Source organism: Copadichromis virginalis, linkage group LG13 (assembly GCF_057382275.1).
Source record: "Copadichromis virginalis isolate Kocher_CV1m ecotype Utaka linkage group LG13, C_Virginalis_male_GT1.1, whole genome shotgun sequence".
Lineage (NCBI taxonomy): Eukaryota > Metazoa > Chordata > Actinopteri > Cichliformes > Cichlidae > Copadichromis > Copadichromis virginalis.
The window spans coordinates 28476710-28498029 of NC_140630.1; the positions used below are offsets into that span (position 1 = coordinate 28476710).

The window sequence follows — 21320 nt, forward strand, 5'->3', positions numbered from 1 at the left end:
CGAGGCAGGGGTTATCACCAGTCTGCCTCCCCCGTGAGAGCTTTGCATTAAAGCATTAGTGAAATTAATTCATCTTTCATAAGAGGTTTGAGCAGTATCTGTGATCTATGATAACAACCAATTTCTCACTACGGAGGGGCCGGAGGAGGGAGGCAGGCACGGAGGGGGGGACAGGGGGGAGAAAAAAAAATACTCTGCGACCCTGATAGACTACACAAATCTGCTCTTTTTAAATGGGCTAACATTATCTGGAGTGCTGCTCTCTGGAGCATCATCCCAGATTCATATCCCAGCCGGGAAAGAGGCATAAATCACCAGGCAAAACTTTTCTCATCTGTACACCCCCCCCCGCCACAGACACACGCACACACCTACCTACACGGCACATACGCATGCATACACACACACTTCTTTTCTCTCTACATCACTCCCATCATCCTTCTCAGCATACGCCGTGCCAGCTCTGTTGTGCCGGTTTTCTTTGCTTGTCCTGTTAAATGCAGAACAATGCTTCGCTGCAATCATTTTAAATGGCTTTGCGCCTCAATCAGTGTAATTGGTTTTAGATCATCTCTGGAACGGGACAGAGAAAAAAACTGAAGTTGTTTAGGTATGTAAGTATGTGTGTGTGTCTAGGGTGGCTAAGGGTAGGCAGATAGGTGGGTGGGTTGAAGGGGGTTGGAGGGAGTGGGGGGGGGGGGTCCTGCAGTGTGTGAAAGAGACGGAAATTGGGGGGAAGTGTGTGAAGGGGGCCGTATCCATCTGTTTTGCATATATTTGCGGAGGCGGCCGTCGGAGCATGGTTGACAGATGAGTGGGGAGTGCGGGGATGACACACGGGCGGTCGTGCTCTTTATTACTATATCAGCACAGATATGCTCGGCGCCCAGCTCCCGTCTGACGGCGCACCGCACATCGAAACCAGAAAACTGAACACAGGCGGCGTGAGCAGGGAACTGCTCCACGGGACACGGGAAACACAACAAGGACTTTTTCTCTTTGAATTCTTTGTGCTGATTTGTCTTTAGATCAGTCAACTGGGTTTCCCTGAAGTAGGGGAGAAATCTGACTGGAAAAACAAAAAGCTATAAAAACTGCAAAGGAAATAAGCAAACTAAATATATGAATATTCAGGTCTGTATTGGATATGCATTAAAAATGCAACAAATTGATGTATATACAGTACATAACAATGAGTGGGATTTAATACATCAAGAAATACACATTTTGAGCACACATAACCTTCCACTGTAAATAAAACATCTGTCAGCCGGCATCTCGGGAGAAGGCTGTCAGCCAATCGTGTGTGTTTATTACAAAACCCACCTCGGGAAAGTAGTCCTGTGGAAACTTCGCCTTCTCCAGTGTGGGTGTGCTTTCTAGTGTCTCTGAGCAGGTTTCCTTCCCAACCACCTTTCTAAATTTCTTGGCTGAAGAGGAAGCGAGGTTGACAGTGATGAAGGGAGAAGAACGGGGAGAAAAACACACACTGTTACAACCACAGAAGGTTCTTTTTTTAACACTGTGTGAGTGAAGTGTGAGTCTTAATCTTCTAATTAGACTGATTCTTAAAGCTATTTCAGCTTCATCAGACAACTGCCCCACCTGCTGGTCAGAATGAGGAACGCCTGCACTCGGACGAGGAGGACAGACTGAGATGTAAAGTGAGTAAATGCCTGTCTTTGATATTATTGGATCACTGTAGTGGATTAAATGCTGTAGATTTAAAACACTGCAGTCCCTGAATTTTCATTATATTCTGTCATAGGCCGTGTGTACACTTATACTAAAAGATGTTGATGTTAAAAATAGTCAAAGTTTACAATAACAATGTCAGTTTATGTAGAAATTCAATCTTTACACTGCTCTGAATACTCTGTTTCACAGGGTTTTTTAAAACTCTTGGCTCTGTATGGGGTCATAGAAGGTTTCGTGGTCACCACAGGCACACAACAGCTGTTTAAAATCTTTAGTTTGCGACTTAAAGTCAGCTAAAGTGACTTCTTTCAGGCAGATGATGATGACCCCTCTCCTAAGCCCAGTTAAGGCCTTACTATGACGCAAGGCAACTTTAGGAGAGTGAAAGTATAAAAACGTAGCACTGGATATGGGAATAACAGGCTCCTCTTCACCCTCCTCCACTTCTACACCACCCAGGGTTAGGGGGATTTTAATCTGTTTGGAATTCCTTAATGGAAAATATTTTAATAGAAAAAATATAATGCCTAAATGTATGACACTTCACTTGAAATCTTCTGCTAAGTTTCAGAAAATTTGTCTGAAAGTTTGCATGTGGCTAAAACAGTCCCAGCCCAACTGGACAGGCCACCAGCTCAGAGATCAGAAGATTTTATTATTTGCATTTCGTGCTCAAACTAAAATTGCAAACTGACTCTTAAAAACATGGAGACTGCTAAAACAAATTATGCCCGATTAGCTGCTAATGTACTAACATCTGCAGATGCCCGGTGCTGTGATTTTAAATCAAATCTTAATGTGTGTGCACATGGGTACATGAATGCGCCTCTGCTCTCTCTTGTGACCCCTCCCCTTCCTTCGCCCTGTCCTTCACTGGGGTAACTGGTGCTAATGCTGACTTGGGTCTAATAGGAAGCGAGGCGGCTCCACATCTATATCCCCTCTTTAATTAGCGTGGTCACCGGCCCCCTGGGCCCTCTGACACCGCAGGCTGATGAGACGGCCATAGCTGTCCAATAACCTGCTGCACACCATTACTGTAGGCCCGAAATCGTATGAATTAAATCCTAATATTTATAAGCATTACCATTCTGTCCCGCTCCCTTTACATTATCCTCAAAGCCCATCACAGCCTACTGCTTTTGATGGAAGCAGGAATAGCCTGCAAACGGTCGCATGTGATATGCAGGAATGTGATAAAGGGGAATGAAGAGAGGATAGTGGTCATGATGTATGTGTGTCATGTGATGGAGAGAGGTGGGGTGAGGCTCACCTTTGAAATCAAACTGTTGGATGTTTTTCAAAGAGTCGTGGATAAAGTATAAACTTCCAAGAGCCTGCAAGAGAAGAAGACTTTTTTAAAGACATTTATTTATCAACTTTTTGTTTCGTCAGGAGCTAAAAGTCCTTCAAAAGCTTTTCACACCGTCAGTGTTTAAAGGACTGACCTGATGTGAAAATGCCTAATAAACTGCGCTGAAAGCAAAGCCAGCACAGATCTTCCACACTCCACAGCACACTGCACAAACACTACACACACCCCATCCGGCTACACAACAACAGGTGCACCGTGCTCTCGGTACAGTACGCTCGCAGCGCGGCCTCTGTGCACCCTATTCTGGAGTCTTCTAACGTGACGAGTCAACAATTTGAGCTTTCAAAGGACACATTCAGATGGACTTTTCAATGAGCAAAGATCAACTTCAATAGGCTTAAAATCTTAATTTTCCCTGTGAACAATCAGGAAACTTTCCCAGTCGGTGGACGAGCCAATCAAAGTCTGTGGGAAGAAGTGAGAGTGGTGCAGAGGGGGATTTGATGCGGTTCACAGTCCGCTACACTGCTTTTCTGTTGGCCTCTTTACATTTAGGGCAAATCGAGGCAAAGCTCGAGCTCAATCCCCTGTGTCTTTGAGATAGCAGACCTTTGATTTAGGATAATTCCGAGTCTCCTTTTCCTTCAAAACAGAGCCAGAGAGCGGAGCGGAGCTTCAGCTATGAAGACCAGAGCAACCAGATTAAAACGTAAGTGAGTAGAGGGAGAAAACTATTGCAAAAGAGTGAGAAAGATAAGAGCGAATGTACAGGAAATGATAGATGAGTAATGGTGGATGTGACGGAAGGAAGAAGGAGAAGAAATCAGAAGCGGGGGGGGGGGCTCAATGCATGATCTTTTCCCGTTTTTTCCGCACTCTTTCCAACACGCTGGGAGAGAGTTCGGGCCCGGCCTGGCCTCTGCATTATTTATGAGCGCCCAGCACATCTTGAGATTAAACATTTGCTGATTTGTCAAAAGCACAAACACGAGGTCCTGCCCATCTCCTTGACATATAAGTTCAGCCGACAGAAAACACTGTCGCACATTTAATTGATGAGAACCGCGCTTTGTGACCCGAACCACTGCCGTCAATCCCTCTCCTGCTCAGACGGAGGCAAAAAGGAGGAGGGGGTGGGGGGGGGGGGGGGGGGTGCATATGAGAGGGGACAGCGTTGGGCGAAGGCAGGACTCAAGGTCGCAGCTTCCCATTGCGAGAGGACAGCTTCCAGGAAGGCCCCCCTACACTTATTTGTGCTCACTTGTCTTTATGTTCTCTTTCACCTTAAAGTGCCAACAACGGGCCTGGACACAGAGATGGATAGGAAAGCAGGGCCAGGGAGGCATAAAGGTGCCATTTGTCAAAATGGTGCCACTATGCTAACTGCTGCTGTTTGTGTGAATATTTCACAGAGTAGAGGAGTGAAAAGACCATTATGCCGTATTATTGTGATATATTTCCTTTTACAAAAGAAGAGGAATTTTCCTTTTTTATTTTTATTACAAATTAATTTGCAGCTGCATTTTTTGTTCTATTTACCACCAGGTCAAAGTGCCTCTTACTGCTAGATTAACTGAAAATTAATAGACAAAAATGTTAGCAAGTCATTCAGGGTGTAACTTTGTTACCAGGCAAAACTGAATAAAATAGACTCGTGTTCGTCATCTGTTCAAGCAGAGCATTTTCTACTATAATATTTTATTAAAAAACCCAAAACTTAATTATTTCAGGGGAACGGTGATGGGCAGCGTCTCTGATTTTGAAGCCTGAACCAAAATTAATTATTAGAAAATTAGATTTTTTTAAACTTCTGACAAGTTAAAAAAGAAAATTATAAATGTGCATATATGTGTTTCCATTTGTATCATTTTTGCTACATTTGGCATTTTTGTTTTTCAGGAAAAACACACACACATTGATGTGGTAGAGGTCCCAAAACCTCACAAAAACTCAAATACGACACACTTGGTGTTAAAGGGTTAAATAAATAATTAGTAATTAATCATTTTGTGGAGCTCATCCAAACATAAAAGTAAAAAATAAACTTTATAATAAAGATTTTATAATAATAATAATCTAAACTTTATTTTCTTTAAAAAAAAAAGCTGAGGCTGATACCTCCACTTGCCCCCAGCACCTGTGACTACCAGATATAAAATTAATATGACATCAAACAAACCCGCATGAATCAATTATCAAATAAATTATAAACAACTATGCTTAAGTGGCTATCCGTGTAATCGCAAAAATCTACTTAACCCTCAACCCTAATAAATATTCATCTGACACTGGGGTTCAGATCCCAGCAGCAGCTGCTGGGCTCCCTCTCCTCTCCTCTGCCTGCCTGCCTCTCTCCCGCACTCTCCATGAAGAAGCTATTATATTAGCAGGGCGCAATTAATCCATTTGTCTCTTTACATGACAGGCTCAAAATATTCATTAGGGCTGGACTGCGCTGACAGGCCATGCTTATCTTTTACCAGTAGCTTTACAATGGCCTGTGTCAAACGTATGTTTGTCACGTCCCTCTTTATTGATTAGCTGCCAGATTCACTTGAAATAATTAAAAGTATATTTTACATATTTATAAACCCCACTGCCACAGCGGCTACTTAATTTTCCATTAGTAAAATGCAGTCTATTAAGTGCACCATGAGGTCCGCAGGGGGAGGTAAGGGGGAAATGAGTAATCACTATAATTGTAGACAGAAAGACAATAACCGCGCCATAAAAGCTGGGGTTTTATGACTCGATCTGGCAATGCTATCTCTTATCACAAGTCCTATTGGCTGCACCACTCACAGATAAGGGCGCACTGACACCACGGCGGCTGGGCTCGCGCTCTCTCCGTGCACGTGTGCGGTTGACATTTCCAGAACCCCCCCCCCACCGACCCGCCACCCAGCAGATACGGCCTGAACAAGTCCCAATAGACTGGCTGGTGGAAAATAGAGACTTGAGAGCGGCAGTACATAGCCTGCATACTTTGCTCCGCTGAATGCTTTATCGATACCGAGGGCTGCAAAAATTAGTTTTGGCTCGTGAAGAGAAGCAGGAATTCTGTGACCTCTGAATAGATTTTCTGCGTTTAATGTGAAAAATGAGCCATAAAGCAAACATAAAAGTAATAATTTTTCTTCAAGGTCTCACCTCCAATCTGTGCTAAGGGAGAGTGGGCCAGTCCCCAGGAGAGCTGACACATACACACTCCGGTGTCATCGCTGTATAGCTTCAGAGGGTAATGCTCTGCTGCCTCTCGGACACTGTAGTGCAGCTCGTGGGTTTGTAGAGGACGACGATGAGAACACGCGAGCAGTACGGGTGTTAATTAGAAAGCAGGTGATGCAATTAAGTGTTTATTGTGCATTACTGCTTCTTGTGGCAATAGAAGTCAGTGATTCACATCTGTGGATGAGGACTGTTTGTAAAAGGCTGGATTTACTGCTCTTTGGGCCCTTGTGTTTTTTGTTTTTTTAATGCCAAAGGTCTCTAGGGCTGAACAACCAAGGCGCAGTGCCAAAAACTTCATTTCCTGATGGATCATTTGAAACTGGCCCATAGACTCCCAATAGCTTGCACTAATAAGTATAATTACATCCCAATACAAAAAATGGTTTAAAAATGGGGGATTATTTTAAAATAATTGACACATTTGGATTTTGTTAAAGCTTTCATGCATGCAGCTTCCTGACCAGGCCTGGTATCATTAGCTGCCTGTGGTGGTCCCCGGTCTGTATCCAGGGTTTTTCTCCACAACACATGACAGCTGACAACTCCACTCGTTCACATGTGGTCAGTTCTGACTTGTAAAAACACACACACACACACGCACACACACACACACACACACACACACACACACACACACGCACACACACACAAGAACAACAACAACATAGTGGTGGCCAAATGCTGTCACTGAAGCTTTAGCTTTAGAGCTGGAACAACGTAGGATTTTTAAGATTATTTTAATTCTATTGATTCTTCCATCAACTGAGTAATGTTGAGTTTTGCTTTATTAATGTGCCATAATAAATGTTCAAAAGAGAAAAATTGCAGGTCTTTTAAAATTAACTGCTCATTGATTTCCTTTCTAGACATTGCAATGTCTTAAACCGCATACAGCATTGTGCATGCCATTTTGAAATAAAAATAAAAATGTTCAAAAATAAGTATAGAATCTTAATTACATTAGTTTCAAATACAATAAAGTAGGCAATCTCAACTAAGACACAAAAACATTACCTTTACTCTGTCTTCTTGGAAGGCTTTAGACGTTAACGGGAGGCAAAAATAGTTCTGATAGTATTTTACTGTGTGCTAGTGAACGAGTGTGTTTTTGTAAGCCTTTAAAGGACCATGTGGTGGTTACACACTGAATAACATTCTGATGATGTAAATTTTAATTAAGGTTATAATAATAATGAAATGAATGAGTCCAACCTTTATTTTATTTTTTTAATATTATTAGATATTAGCTAAAATCAAATTTTGTATCATTTCACATTAAATGGGGAACATAATTTCTGGCTCCATGTTAAATTATGACAACATCGTCATCATTGCTGCTGTTGTGCTCTCAGTCTTTTTGTGTAAACACCGAGGCCTGCCCGGGAACTTTTTACTCACAGGCGTGCTTCCAGGCGTCTGCTTTAAGAGTAAATGTGGGTGAAACGTACGCGTTTACATGGCGACGACAAAGTTTAAACGAAGAATCGAAGCAAAAAAATTTGTGTCGTGCATTTTTCAGAATCAAGTTGAATGTGAAATTTGTTTTTTTACACTCCGCCTGACTATGTGGTATTCCAAACATGTGTTGCCAAGAAGGAAATCGTGTGCCCTCTGGTGGACAAACGATGTAACGTCGACATTCATATCATGGTTGAAGGTTTCTCCCATATACTCTTTACTGTTTTCATTGTTAGTTTTCAGGCATTACAAATGTCCCAAGATATGAACAAACAGCTCACATTAGCCTGCTGATAATTCAGTCAGTGCAGTCTAGAAGCTAACTACGTACATGCATGCTATCTTTTGGATACAGTCTATAAACCGAAGTCTTTATAGCACATTTTTATAGTTTTTAATCTTTTCTTTGGTTTCTTTGGTATTCCAGTGCCATTTTTTTCTGTAACACTGCAGTTCACTCGGTCTCATTTTAGACTGCAGTTGTAATTCTGGCCTATTTCAAGCTTAAAATGCAGCTTCTCACAAGTAAAGTCTTGTTTAATGAACTCAGTCTCGTGCTTAATAGGTGCAAACTCAGTGTTAACAGGGACTGGCACACAGGCATGGTGAGCTGGTTTGCATATGAATGACTGCGGAACACAAACCTCAACCTGAGTCAGAAGTTCTGAAGCACTCAGTCCAAACCTTTTAGCTAGTTTAACTATGGCAGGTGGCGCTCTGTTGCCATTTACATTTACCAGCTGAGGTGCAGCACCGTCCCAGGTTTGAGTGGCAGTCCCATAGGAAACAACACAAAAAGTCGTTTCGTGAGGCGCTTCCTGAACATTCTTTGCGGAGACCAGCCACCAGGCCCAGGATCCTCCAGCAGCCACCAGGCCCAGGATCCTCCAGCAGCCACCAGGCCCAGGATCCTCCAGCAGCCACCAGGCCCAGGCTCTTCCAGCAGCCACCAGGCCCAGGATCCTCCAGCAGCCACCAGGCCCAGGATCCTGCAGCAGCCACCAGGCCCAGGCTCTTCCAGCAGCCACTAGGCCCAGGCTCTTCCAGCAGCCACCAGGCCCAGGCTCTTCCAGCAGCCACCAGGCCCAGGATCCTCCAGCAGCCACTAGGCCCAGGATCCTGCAGCAGCCACCAGGCCCAGGCTCTTCCAGCAGCCACCAGGCCCAGGATCCTCCAGCAGCCACCAGGCCCAGGCTCTTCCAGCAGCCACCAGGCCCAGGATCCTCCAGCAGCCACTAGGCCCAGGATCCTCTAGCAAGGCACCAGCAAGTAAATCAACAGTGACTTCAACGGGCCATCACAAGGAAATACCAATCTCATCATTTTCAAAATGCCACCTAAAAAAGCAAACCCAGGAGTTGAAGGCAATTAACCAGTGAGGTTAATTGCCAGGACAGGCCGGGTTTCGGCAATCCTCAAGGGTGCTTCGCAACCAGTGGGCCTTAACGCTGTTAAGATGCCGCCTAAGAGGAGCAACGTTAATGAGGAGGAACTGGAGGACATAAAGAAATCCCTAAACTTTATGTCTGAAGAAATAACAACAATTTCCAAACAACAAAAACTGATACTCAATTTAATGGATGATATTAAAGAACTAAGAAGGCAGAGCGAGGAAAAGGACAAGAAGATTGCTATGCTGGAAGGACGGGTGTCAGATCTGGAACAATATTCAAGAGTAAATGATGTGATAGTGACAGGACTGGAAACCAAGCATCAGACATACGCACGGGTAGCAGCAGCAGAGAGAGGGGAGCCACCCGAGCAAGAGCTACGCTCTTTGGAAGAGCAGGTAATGGCCTTCTTTAAAAGCAAAGGTATAGAAATGGACAGTAAAAATATTGAGGGATGCCATCCTCTTCCGAGAAAAAATCAAATACCTGCCATTATCATTCGTTTTGTTAATAGAAAACAGAAAAAAGAACTGCTCAAGCAAGGAAGAAAGCTAAAAGGTACAAATGTTTATTTAAATGAACACCTAATCAAGAAAAATGCAGACATTGCAAGACAAGCAAGAATATTAAGAAAACAGAAGAAAATACAGTCAACTTGGACGTCAGACTGTAAAATATTCATTAAGTTAAATGGAACACCAGAGCAGGCTAAGGTTCTAGTCATCAAAGAGATGACTGAACTAGAAAAATATAACTGATAAATGCAAAGCAGTGCTAAATATGATGGGACCGTCCAAGTGCACAACCAACACAGATGTCTGACAATTTTCAACTAACAACTCATATAGATATTGAAAATAAGACATTGATGTATGACAGCAACATAGATCCTGATTGTAATTTCTTTAACAATAAGACAAATGAATGCAATTATTATACAAATGAGCAACTTAAAAAGGAATTCAAGGTAGAACAGGGTATAACAATGGTTCACTTTAATAGTCGAAGCTTATATGCAAACTTTCAATCCATCAAAGACTACATAACACAGTTTGAACAGCCATTCAATGTGATAGCCATATCGGAGACCTGGATAACTCCTGGAAAAGAAGAAGACTTTAAAATAAATGGATATGAATTCCTTCATGTAGACAGGATCAACAAGAAAGGAGGTGGGGTGGCACTTTACATTGATAAAAACCTAAAGTACAAAAGAATGGGAAGAATGACAACTGTTATTGATGGAGTGATGGAATGTTTATCAGTGGAAATAAGTATAGAAAAAAGGAAAAACCTAATTGTCAGTTGTATATATAGAACACCAGGATCTAAGATTGAGATATTTAAGGATAATATGGAGGACTTATTTACAAATATAAATCAGAAAAGAATGTTTATTTGTGGGGACTTTAATATTGACTTATTGAATCCAAATCATAATAAGAGTACAGAAGAATTTATTGATTCCATGTACAGCATCGGTTTATTTCCACTGATAACAAGACCGACCAGAATAACATCTCATTGTGCAACTCTATTAGATAATATATTTACAAATATAATAGAAGGAAAGATAAAAAGTGGGCTGTTAATCAATGATATAAGTGACCATTTAACAGTCTTTGCATCTTATAAATGCCATTATAAAGTGAACAACGATGGACATAAGATTATTTACAAAAGAATAAGAACAGAGAAGACCTTAAATTGTCTTAGAAATGAACTTTTAAAGCAAGATTGGAATATTGTATATGAACAAACAGAAGTTAATAAAGCTTACGAAGGATTTTTAAGAACATTTAACACATTACTTGATAAAAACTGCCCAGTAATTGAAATCAATAGGAAACACAACTATGCAGGAAGACCATGGATGACAAAAGGACTACAAAATGCCAGCAAAAAAAAGAATACCCTATATCGAGAATTCATAAAAAAGAGAACAATAGAAACTGAAATGAAGTATAAAACTTACAAAAATAAATTAACTAATATAATGAGATCCTGTAAAAGAGAGTATTACATTAAAAGGTTAGAACACAATAAAGATAACACAAGAGATATATGGAATGTATTAAACAGAATAATCAAAAATGAATCAAGGAATAATGATTACCCTGGATACTTTATAGAAGGGACAAGAAGTATTAATAACATGGAAGAGATAGTAAATGGCTTTAATGAATTCTTCGTAAACATAGGGCCAAAACTGGCAGAAGAAATAAAGGTTGATGGAATAGAAAGGGACACTGGTGAAAATATTGAAAGGAATAGTAGCTCAATGTTTTTAAGAGCAGTGGAAGAGAAAGAGATTTATGACATAGTTAGAGGACTTAAGAACAAAACCAGTACAGACTGGAATGATATTGATATGGTAATGGTAAAGACAGTTATTGATGGTATCGTAAAACCATTAAAATATATATTCAACTTGTCGTTTCAAAAAGGAGTTTTTCCACAAAAAATGAAAGTTGCTAAAGTTATTCCCATTTACAAAACCGGTGAAAGACATCATTTTACAAACTATAGACCAGTGTCAATACTCTCCCAGTTCTCTAAGATACTGGAAAAACTCTTCATAAAAAGATTTGACAGTTTTGTGGAAAAATATGAATTAATGACAGATAGTCAGTATGGGTTCAGAAACAACAGATCAACAGCTTTGGCACTGATAGATCTAATGGAAAAGATAACGGAATGTATGGATAATAAGAGGTATGCGCTCGGAGTTTTCTTAGATCTAAAGAAGGCGTTTGATACTGTTAATCATGAAATTCTATTAAAAAAACTGGAAAAGTACGGGTTTAGGGGAGTGGTTTTGGAATGGTTAAAAAGCTATGTAGGGAATAGGCAACAATATGTACAAATAAATGAATATAAATCTAATTTGATGGATATAGCTTGTGGAGTACCTCAAGGTTCAGTACTGGGTCCAAAAATGTTTATTATGTACTTAAATGATATCTGCAGAGTATCGGAGATTTTAAAGTTTGTAATATTTGCAGATGACACAAATGACACATATACTGTGTTCAGGTGTGGAGTTGCCACAGGTTTTGGAAATGATCACACAGGAATTAACGATATTAAAGAAGTGGTTTGATATAAATAAATTATCATTGAATCTAGATAAAACCAAATTTATGTTGTTTGGAAACCAAAAGAAAAACATCGAAGTAGAAATATGTGTTGACAATGTATATTTAGAAAGAGTAAATGAAATAAAATTTCTTGGGGTGATCATTGACCACAAGCTCTGTTGGAAGCCACACATTACTTATGTTCGGGGGAAATTGGCACGGGGCATTGCCGTCCTGGGGAAAGCAAAGCATATGTTGGATCAGAAAGCACTGCACATTTTATACTGTGCTTTACTACTGCCATATATGAGCTACTGTGTAGAGGTCTGGGGAAACACATACAAAAGTAACACACAAACAATAACTATAATACAGAAAAGGGCCATTAGATTAATAAATAATGTAGGGTACAGGGACCATACAAATGCACTCTTTGTCAAAATGCAAGCTATTAAATTCCAAGACTTGGTGAAGCTTAAAACAGCGCAAATAATGTATAAAGTAAGAAATAAATTGCTTCCCAAAGAAATCTGTAAATTGTTCATAGAAAGAGAAGGTGGGTATAACTTAAGAGGGAAATGGAATTTAAAAATACAAAGTGCTAGAACAACTTTAAGAACTATGTCAATCTCAATTGCAGGAGTTAAATTATGGAACATAAAACAGTTTAAAGTAAAATATAAAAACCTAATTTTAAATAAGTATAAGAATGAAGAAAACGGGGTTAACCCAGGACGGTAATGTTGCTGGTAATGGTGTTGCGGTTCTTTTTTGTTTTGTTTTGGTTTGTTGTTTTTCCATAACTTGTGTATCTGCAAATATACACATTCTGTATTTTTCATATGAAAGAAACTATACTGTGGTGGGGCTTGCTAATTTCTTGTTTTTGATTTATGTATGTTATGTTTTGTTTTACTTCATATGTTTCATATGTTTCATATGTTGTTTGTTTAATTTAAGACAAAAAAAAATTAAATGAATGAGAGGTAAAACTTGAGGGGGTAGGGACAAATAAGTAAATACTTCAGCCTACTCCTTTTCAAACAAATAATGGAATGATATTTTGTAATGATTGTGAAGGCACATGTTTGAAATGTTTGAAATAAAAATGAACTGAACTGAACTGAACTGAACTGTTTTTGTAATTTGGGAGTCATTCCTTCACTGATAAGATTGCACCATAAATACTTGAAGAATTTATGAATTGTGGGAACATAACAACATCAAGGCCATGACAGAGGTTATAAACAAGCCACAAGTTACGCCAAGGCACTAAACCATTTTATGAGGAGGAAAAACAGAGTGTTAGTGTGCTTGTTGGAATTCCTCAGTGCAAAGGAGGACTGGGTGCGTGTGAGGGCTGAAGTGACTGACCTATTAATCCATTAGTCAATCCACAGAAAACCATGTGGCAACAATTTTAAGTAAGCTTGGTTAATAAAACTTGTTTGGTTTGGTTGTATCGTAACCCGAATGCTTGTGTTCCCTTAAAACACTCCCTTAAAATAACTAGGCGAGTGCGAAATTATTATGAAGGTGAAAATAATACTGCCTTTGATTAGAGCATAATAATCCTATAAAGTGATGACACTTGCCCTGCAATGAGGGTTATCTGTCTGTGGACTACAAGCTTGTTCCAGCCACCTGCAGAGAAATATCTCCTCAGAGTTTTCCGTGGCATTTTGCCTTCTGGAGAGCACAGACAAGAATGGGCTATTTTCCAGTTTATATCTCATTGCTCAGAAATCCCTGGAGCCCCCCGCATCTGACAAATCACGAGTGATGCCACACGTCCACACAAACCTGCACGCAGAATCGTAACCCCCAAAAACAACTCACAAATGTGTACACACACACACACGCACATACACACACAGTCTTATCGGAAAGGTCAATCAGATATGCTGTCATGAAGAAATGGTGTTGCAATACATCAGGCACACATGCTAGCCCCACACAGCTCAGAGAAGGAAGCAGAGACATAAGCTCTGACTAATAGGTACATGATATCCCCATTAATCACTAAACTCTAACATTTATACATGGCTAAACTGTAAGCACACTGAATCAAAGTGCAAAAGGCAAATCCATTAGTAGACAATAGAACTGCATGCTGTGTGCTCTAACAGCTACTGGATTTAGGAATTGACAGATCTTTTTCAAGATCCGCCCTCCACATCCCAGCGAGGGACCCATTGATATGCAGGATCCAGAACTAAAAGAGCACCTTCACAGGAGCCTCTCTGCACAAACCTCCAATACCGCACAAACAGCCTGTTTGTCATCGCCGGCGAAGAAAACACCCTGGCACAAAAGTGAGAGGCATCAATAGAGGTGGCTTGCTTTTTCTTTTTTTTTCAGCCTGGAGATACAGATGGAGAAGTATTTTCTACCCCTCCTCAGCCCGCCGCCCACCCCAGGCTGCCATATGTGTTTGCCAAGGCCCTCTCCCAGTGCCATTGATTGAGTATTCAGAGTATTGAGCCACAGTGTCTATTATTCATCAGCTGCCTGGAAGGCCTGACTGGATACACAGACAAAACTCTCATTAAAACTTCCTCTGTCACTTCCTGTGATTTGAAAGCGGCTCGAGTGTTGGAGCCATCCGTCACGTCCTGAAGAAGCCCTTGTCTCTGGGATGTGTGTGCTGGGGACCATAGGTAAGGGACGCAGGCAAGGAATTAGGGTGTTCACAGACATACTTAGAGGAAGCACGTTAATGTAAATTTATTTACTTATTTTACAGTAATTAAGATTTAAGTTAAGCTTACTCTCCCTTAATGCTCTTCTGCTTCTCCTGGGAAGGAAATCATGTGCGAGCTCTGCTAGAAAATTGGTTTACAGGGCAAAGCAGGACCAGTATTGATCCCTTAGAATTAAAAGAGGAACCACAGATCTTTGATTCAGATTCTGGCAGTGCACCTGAAACTCATTTCGACTGCTTATACAGCTACAGTAAGTAATGAGGATAATAATGAGTAATGGGGACATTCGTTCGCTGGGCAGGTTTTTGGATAATTAGCATTCTCGCGCGCAGCTGTGATCTGCGGTTTCAAACAAAACTTCAGTTGTGAAAAACGACTGAATGGTTCGTTGGGTAGGTATGTAGGTAAGAAGGCAGTTTACTAATCCCACAGGGAAATTTTTGTGTTACAGTAGCAGGATAAAGAATAAAAGTAGCACAGCAGTGAAACATGGTTACAGTAAAAGTGTCACAGGTGCATAGTGAGGACTTTATACTCCATTTTGGACAGCACTATTAAAATATGCCAACCAAAGCACACTAGTAGTGTGTAATATAAAGACGGCCTAAAACAGAGTTTTATTTGTAAACCAAGTTATTTGAAGTAAAATAAAAGTAAAAGTAAGACGGCAGATCTCTAACTGTAGGTACTGTAATCTATTTGAAACATTGAATTCCTAAACTAGAGCATAAACCTGTTACAAGTTTACTTCAATTTCACTAAGACACATTAGACTAATAACAAAGCTCATATTTGACCTATTTAAGCAAAAGTTTGGGTGATCAAAATAATAACAGGCTTCATCCTCCAACACGACATGTGACGTGACGGCGCCGGACATATCGCCGTATTCCTTTTCCTGTATTTCCCAATTTCAGGCATTTATTGATCGTCTACTTCAAGTAAGCCCCCCCGGCTCTGCACGGATCAGTTATGATACCTGTATTTTAGCGCTGTTGACTCAAAGCTTTTGGCAGAGTGTTTCCGGGCTTCCACTTCATTATTCTAAAATCTCCCAGAATGCAGAGCGACACACGCTCATGATTGATCTCGAAACCACTGATTTTATTTTCTTTTGAAGAAAGTATTATGGATGGGTCTAAACAAGGCATAATTGGCCAAACCCACGGCAGTGCCTGACCTGCCAACAATCCAGACCCACTCCCAAGGTTGGCTGCCTCCCTGGGAAATATTGTGCATTAATTTCATTTAGTCTCCCCTCCAACATTCAATGGTAGAAGTTAATTAAATTGCTTGTCCATTGTGTTCATCCACTTACAAAGTTAATGATATTGTGCCGGGGAATTAAAGAGCGTTTTATAAAGCGCACGGGATGGGAGCTGGCAGGCACTACATTGCCCGGTTGAACCCTGTCAGTCGGCGGGCTTCTGGACCCCCTAATTAGCGGTGAAATGGATGCTTCCATCTGCCAATTTCCTGCCACGCTCATCAGTCGTGCAGTCGCTCCTCTAACCTGCCCGGCATAGGGGTCTAAAGCAATAAAACCATCACAGCAATGACATTCAACAAAAAAAGAAAAGTGAATACGCGTCTACATGATATGACTCAGACTTTAAAAGAGCTACTTTATAATGCTGCGTTTTTGTTTTTTTGTTTTTTTGTGCTCCAGACCACACCATTGGCTGGTTCAGCATAATCCTGATGGAAGACTTTGATAACTTTGTTAAAAAATGTTCGATACACACAGTAATAGCACCTTGCTTTTATTTTTATACAGAGTGGTTTGAATAAATGTCTTCTGATAAAACAATAAAAAAGAAATGATGCACATTTTGATCCAATGCATGCTCTAAAACTTATTGAAAAAAAACAAAAAAATACCTCGGTGCACTTCTAATTAAAGGAAAACGTCTGAATTTGAAAGCGTCATTTCTGCCCTCTCCCCAGTTTCCAGTAAAGGTAGCAGTGGCCTGTTCAATAGAGAGAATGATTAATGCTCATATATATTCCAGCTGCGTATTTACTAATACCGTGTTGCTACTTCAGCAGCTTTTAACGAGGACATAAAAACTGAGGATCAGAGTAAATGGGATTACACCTGTGGGGCCTGAGCCGCTGGTGACCTCTTAATGAGGTTGGGCAAAACCGTCTTTTGCATGGCAGAAGAGCGAGCATAAATTCATGGTTAAAGAAAATTAAATGGAGCCACGGTGAGGGCATTTTTTCGCTGCTTGATGCAGGTACGCCTTGCAAATGAGGCGCGGGATCAAAAGCAGGAAACTTAACAACCAACTTTGTGCTTTTTTTAATTTGCATTGTGGACTCCAGTTTATCCAGTTGCCCAAAAGGTGCAGGACACAACATTTCACACTACAGGAAACAAAGTGTTGATGTCATTTTGTGTTTCTATTAGCGTGTTTTTTAATGTTTTTTTTATGTAGCTTGTTCAGGATGCTGCGGCTCGCCTTCTTACCGGAGCTAGAAAATTTGATTCTATCACTCCAGCTCCTGTCGATTTACATTGGTTACCAATCAAATATCGCATTGAGTTTAAAATTTTGCTACTCGCTTTTAAAATTCTGAATAATACTGCGCCCAGTTATCTCACTGATCTCAATCTGTACACTCCTTGCTGAGCATTAAGATCATCAGGTCAGTTACTCCTGGCCCAACCTAAGCTTAGGCTGAAGACCAGAGGCGATCGTGCCTTTGCTTCAGCTGCACCTAAACTTTGGGATAGCCTCCCTGCTTCTATTCGTGCCTCAGACTCTATCCAATCCTTCAAATCAAGATTGAAAGCTTACTTATTTAACCTGGTTTTCCCGTACGGTTAATACCCTTATTAAACTTATAATTCATTTTATTGCTGGTTTTTAACTTCTTAGTTGATATTTTGTATTCATGAACTGACCTTCCTGTTGAATTGAGGTTCGATAACTGTTTTACTTAACTCTTCCGGTCTATTACCTTCTGTCTATGCTAGTGCTAGTGCCCGATCTGTACTGTTGTTAATTGATTTATGTTGATTCTCTCTATTATTGTGAAGCACTTTGGTGCGCCTTTCTGGTTTTTAAATGTCCTATAGAAATAAAACTGTATTGTATGTAGTTTTTTTTTCTTTTTCTTTTTTTTTGTGGGGGGAGACATTAGGGCCACCACAGATTTAAGCCTGTTTCACCTTTAAGTTGACTTTATGTAGCCTGACAAAGTCTCCAAATCAAAACACATAGAAGCAAATAGCCTAGACAGGGTTATTTCTGCTGATGAATTGGAGTTACAAACCAATGCATGCATTTAAAACTAATAGGGATTCTAATAAAGACACTACTGAGTTGCATTATGGGAAATGTAGGATGTATCTGGTGCACCACACATTCTAAATTCCGTCTAAAGCCAGGATATCTCTGCCTGTGCTGCGTTGATTTTGGCCATTCTGTTTTAAATTTGTCTCCAAATTCAGAAGCAATCCAAAATTGCCTTGATTTCATTATAATCCCTCTAGCAAATTCTTTATCCATAATTTCAGTGCAAAACACAATTTTAAGATTGGCCCTATGCCAGGGGATATTTACACTGCATGTCAGCTTCTGTTAGAATCACTTCAGACTGAAAACAGCAGTGTGATTAAATATTGTTTAATCAGTTTAGCTTAAAGGAATCTGGGCTTATTTGCAAAAGCTTTGCTGCCCTGGGACCAATGAAAAAAAAGCAATTGGTCACACTAGTTCAGACTACACAGTTATAATTAATCACGGGTCATTTAACGAATTCAACACGAATATAAATCTATTGCAATGATATATATATATATATATATATATATATATATATATATATATATATATATATATATATATGTGTGTGTGTGTGTGTGTGTGTGTGTGTGTGTGTGTGTTCCACGTTTGACTTTGACTCATAAAAGACAGACAGGAAATGGGGAAAAAAGGGAACATGGGGGAACAATATACAGTTTGTAATTTCATTTCATCTTAATTCAGTGATTTGTTATACACTGTTACTGTTTCAAGAAGCTCCCACAGCCTTGTATGCAGTATCACAGTCTACAGTAATATAAAGGAGAGGCTTTTTTTCAGCTACTTTCAAAACTCCGTTAACATTTGCAGAACAGTAGGTGTATTTCACAAACCAATTTATGAAATGTCTGCTCAGCCTGCACAAAATCCTCGATGTTATCTCTCAAATGTAAATACGCAAATGAAGTTTTGTTCAAAGAAACCAAAAAAAACAACAAAACAAAACAAAAAAACCAAAAGTGACTAAAACAAATAGGCACACACCTTTGCTAGCGAATACACATTTCTGCACTGTCGGGTCACACATCGCTGACAGACTGGACAACTGTTTTTACTCTAACTTCTATCTACTCCACGTTATCACAATAAAGAAAAAAGAAGACAAGTCCGTCTCATAACACCACCTAGTACAAAAGGAAAAGTAAGTAAGTGGCAACGTTAAGTCATTTACAAAAACAAATTTAACACAAATGTTTTATAAATATGCTGACAGAGTTGGCCACCGGTCCAACCAATCCACACGTAGTGATCACAGACTGTATATAAAAGATGGAAGTTTCCACGCTGACCTCAACGACTCATTTTAAAGCCTCGGGCAGTGCATTTTCACTATTTGTGGAAACCGAGCGTTCATAGTTATGAACTAACTCCATAAACAAGTGTTTCCTGAGGTCAGAGATTTGCAGGCTTTTTCCCCTGCTGACCACTAAAAGGTTGCAGGTCTACGGCGCTTCTGATTTGCTTTCATTTTTCAGAACCATATGCGTGTCCTTCATAGTCATGGTCAGGACTTGTGTAATGAATTTATAAATAAATGTTTCTGAGGTAAGATGATTCAGCGGAGAGGCAGTACATTAGATTATAATCAAAATGACATTAAAAAACATCTATTGAGAGCTGTATATTATAATTTGCCTAAATTTATCAAAGCATTTAAGATTCCTCGAAAAAAAAAGAAAAAAAGAAAAGATGTGCTTTTGAAAAGAGCAGTTTATCAAAGCACTTTTCAGGTCACCTAGCCCCATGATTTATATAACACAATGATAAGATTGGTGTCTAAATATATAACATTAATGATCTCACGTCAAAACGCTACAGTGCACAATTTAATCTAGATTTAAGCCCAACTACTACTAACACGGGATGGAACGCGTATTCTTTGACGAACACCGGAGAGCAATGTGTGGGACAATTATTATTTTGATCTAAAGGGGAATCATACAACGTCTATTCCTCCTAACAAGATCAACTTCTCAACTCTAAGTGTTTCAGACAACTGCAATTGGGCATGAAAGGACCGTTCTTCTTTCCTCACAGGAAAATCAACTTTAAATAAACCGTTGATCTAAGAGGCCGGCGTAAACGGCCACTTTCTCTAAATAACCGTGTTGTCCGTGCTCGACAAAATCCTCATTTCAAAATGGGATATGAAGATGATGAATATTTGCCTTATTAGATTGTTGCTAAAGATGAAAAATCAAAGTCTGGATTAGGCTATCCATTAGTAATTAAAGTGACATTACCTCCTCTCTATTTTCTCAAGCCACCGCTTGGTTGCCAGAGCCATTATTCAATTGTTTCGCATGCTGGGGATACAACGTCTTTAATATACTTATGCTCATTAATGTAAATCATATTTGGCTATGGATGTCCAATAATCAAAAAGAATATTTCAACTTGTAATTCCCCGTCTATAAAAAGTATTCCCATTAGGGGAAGAGGCCCATGCAAATGACAGGTCTTTGAGCCCATTGATTTTTTTTTCCTCTACCCCGCGTTTTGGAAAGGCTGCTAATGTTGTCATGGACTGTTCATCAATCTATATTTTTATCTGATTCAATATTGTGCCTATTCATGAGGACTCATTTGTGAAAGAACTGATTAAATTAGGATCACACAGGCTGTAGGATGACTGGAAGCAATATAATTGTAACTGAACACTGGAGTTATATTAAGACTGGAAGGAAGTTTGAAAAGTTTACACACACACACACACACACACACACACACACGCACACACACACACACGCACACACACAGTGCGTGCAGAAAGTATTCACAGTGCTTCACTTGCTCCACATTTTTTCATGTTACAGCCTTATTCCAAAATGGATTAAATTCATTTTTCACCTCAAAAAAGTTTGTTTGACTTTCTTGGAAATGTATTGAAAATACTAAAAAACTAAACTATAAAAATGTAAATAAGTATTTGCAGCCTTTTCTGTAAAGCACCTTTGGCAGCAATTACATGCGCAAGTCTTTTTGAGTATGATGCTGCAAGCTTAGCACACCTGTTTTTGGGCACTTTCTCCCATTCTTCTTTGCAGAACCTCAAACAGCAGGTTGGATGGGGAGCATCGGTGCACAGCCATTTTCAAATCTTTACAGAAATGTTCAGTCAGGTTCAA

At 40.0% G+C, this 21320-nt stretch overlaps 1 protein-coding gene across 4 annotated transcripts in view; it reads right to left on the reverse strand.

The window, feature by feature from the left end:
• The window catches only part of inpp5a (inositol polyphosphate-5-phosphatase A), a 157970-nt gene that overhangs the window by 62149 nt on the left and 74501 nt on the right, over positions 1-21320 (reverse strand). For all 4 annotated transcript variants that reach the window (XM_085478373.1, XM_085478372.1, XM_085478374.1 and 1 more), the window contains 2 exons: positions 2972-3035; positions 1327-1430 (listed from right to left, as the gene is read on the reverse strand). In XM_085478373.1, the coding sequence (XP_085334499.1) occupies positions 1327-1430; positions 2972-3035 (168 nt within the window). The remainder of the gene's footprint in view (positions 1-1326; positions 1431-2971; positions 3036-21320) is intronic.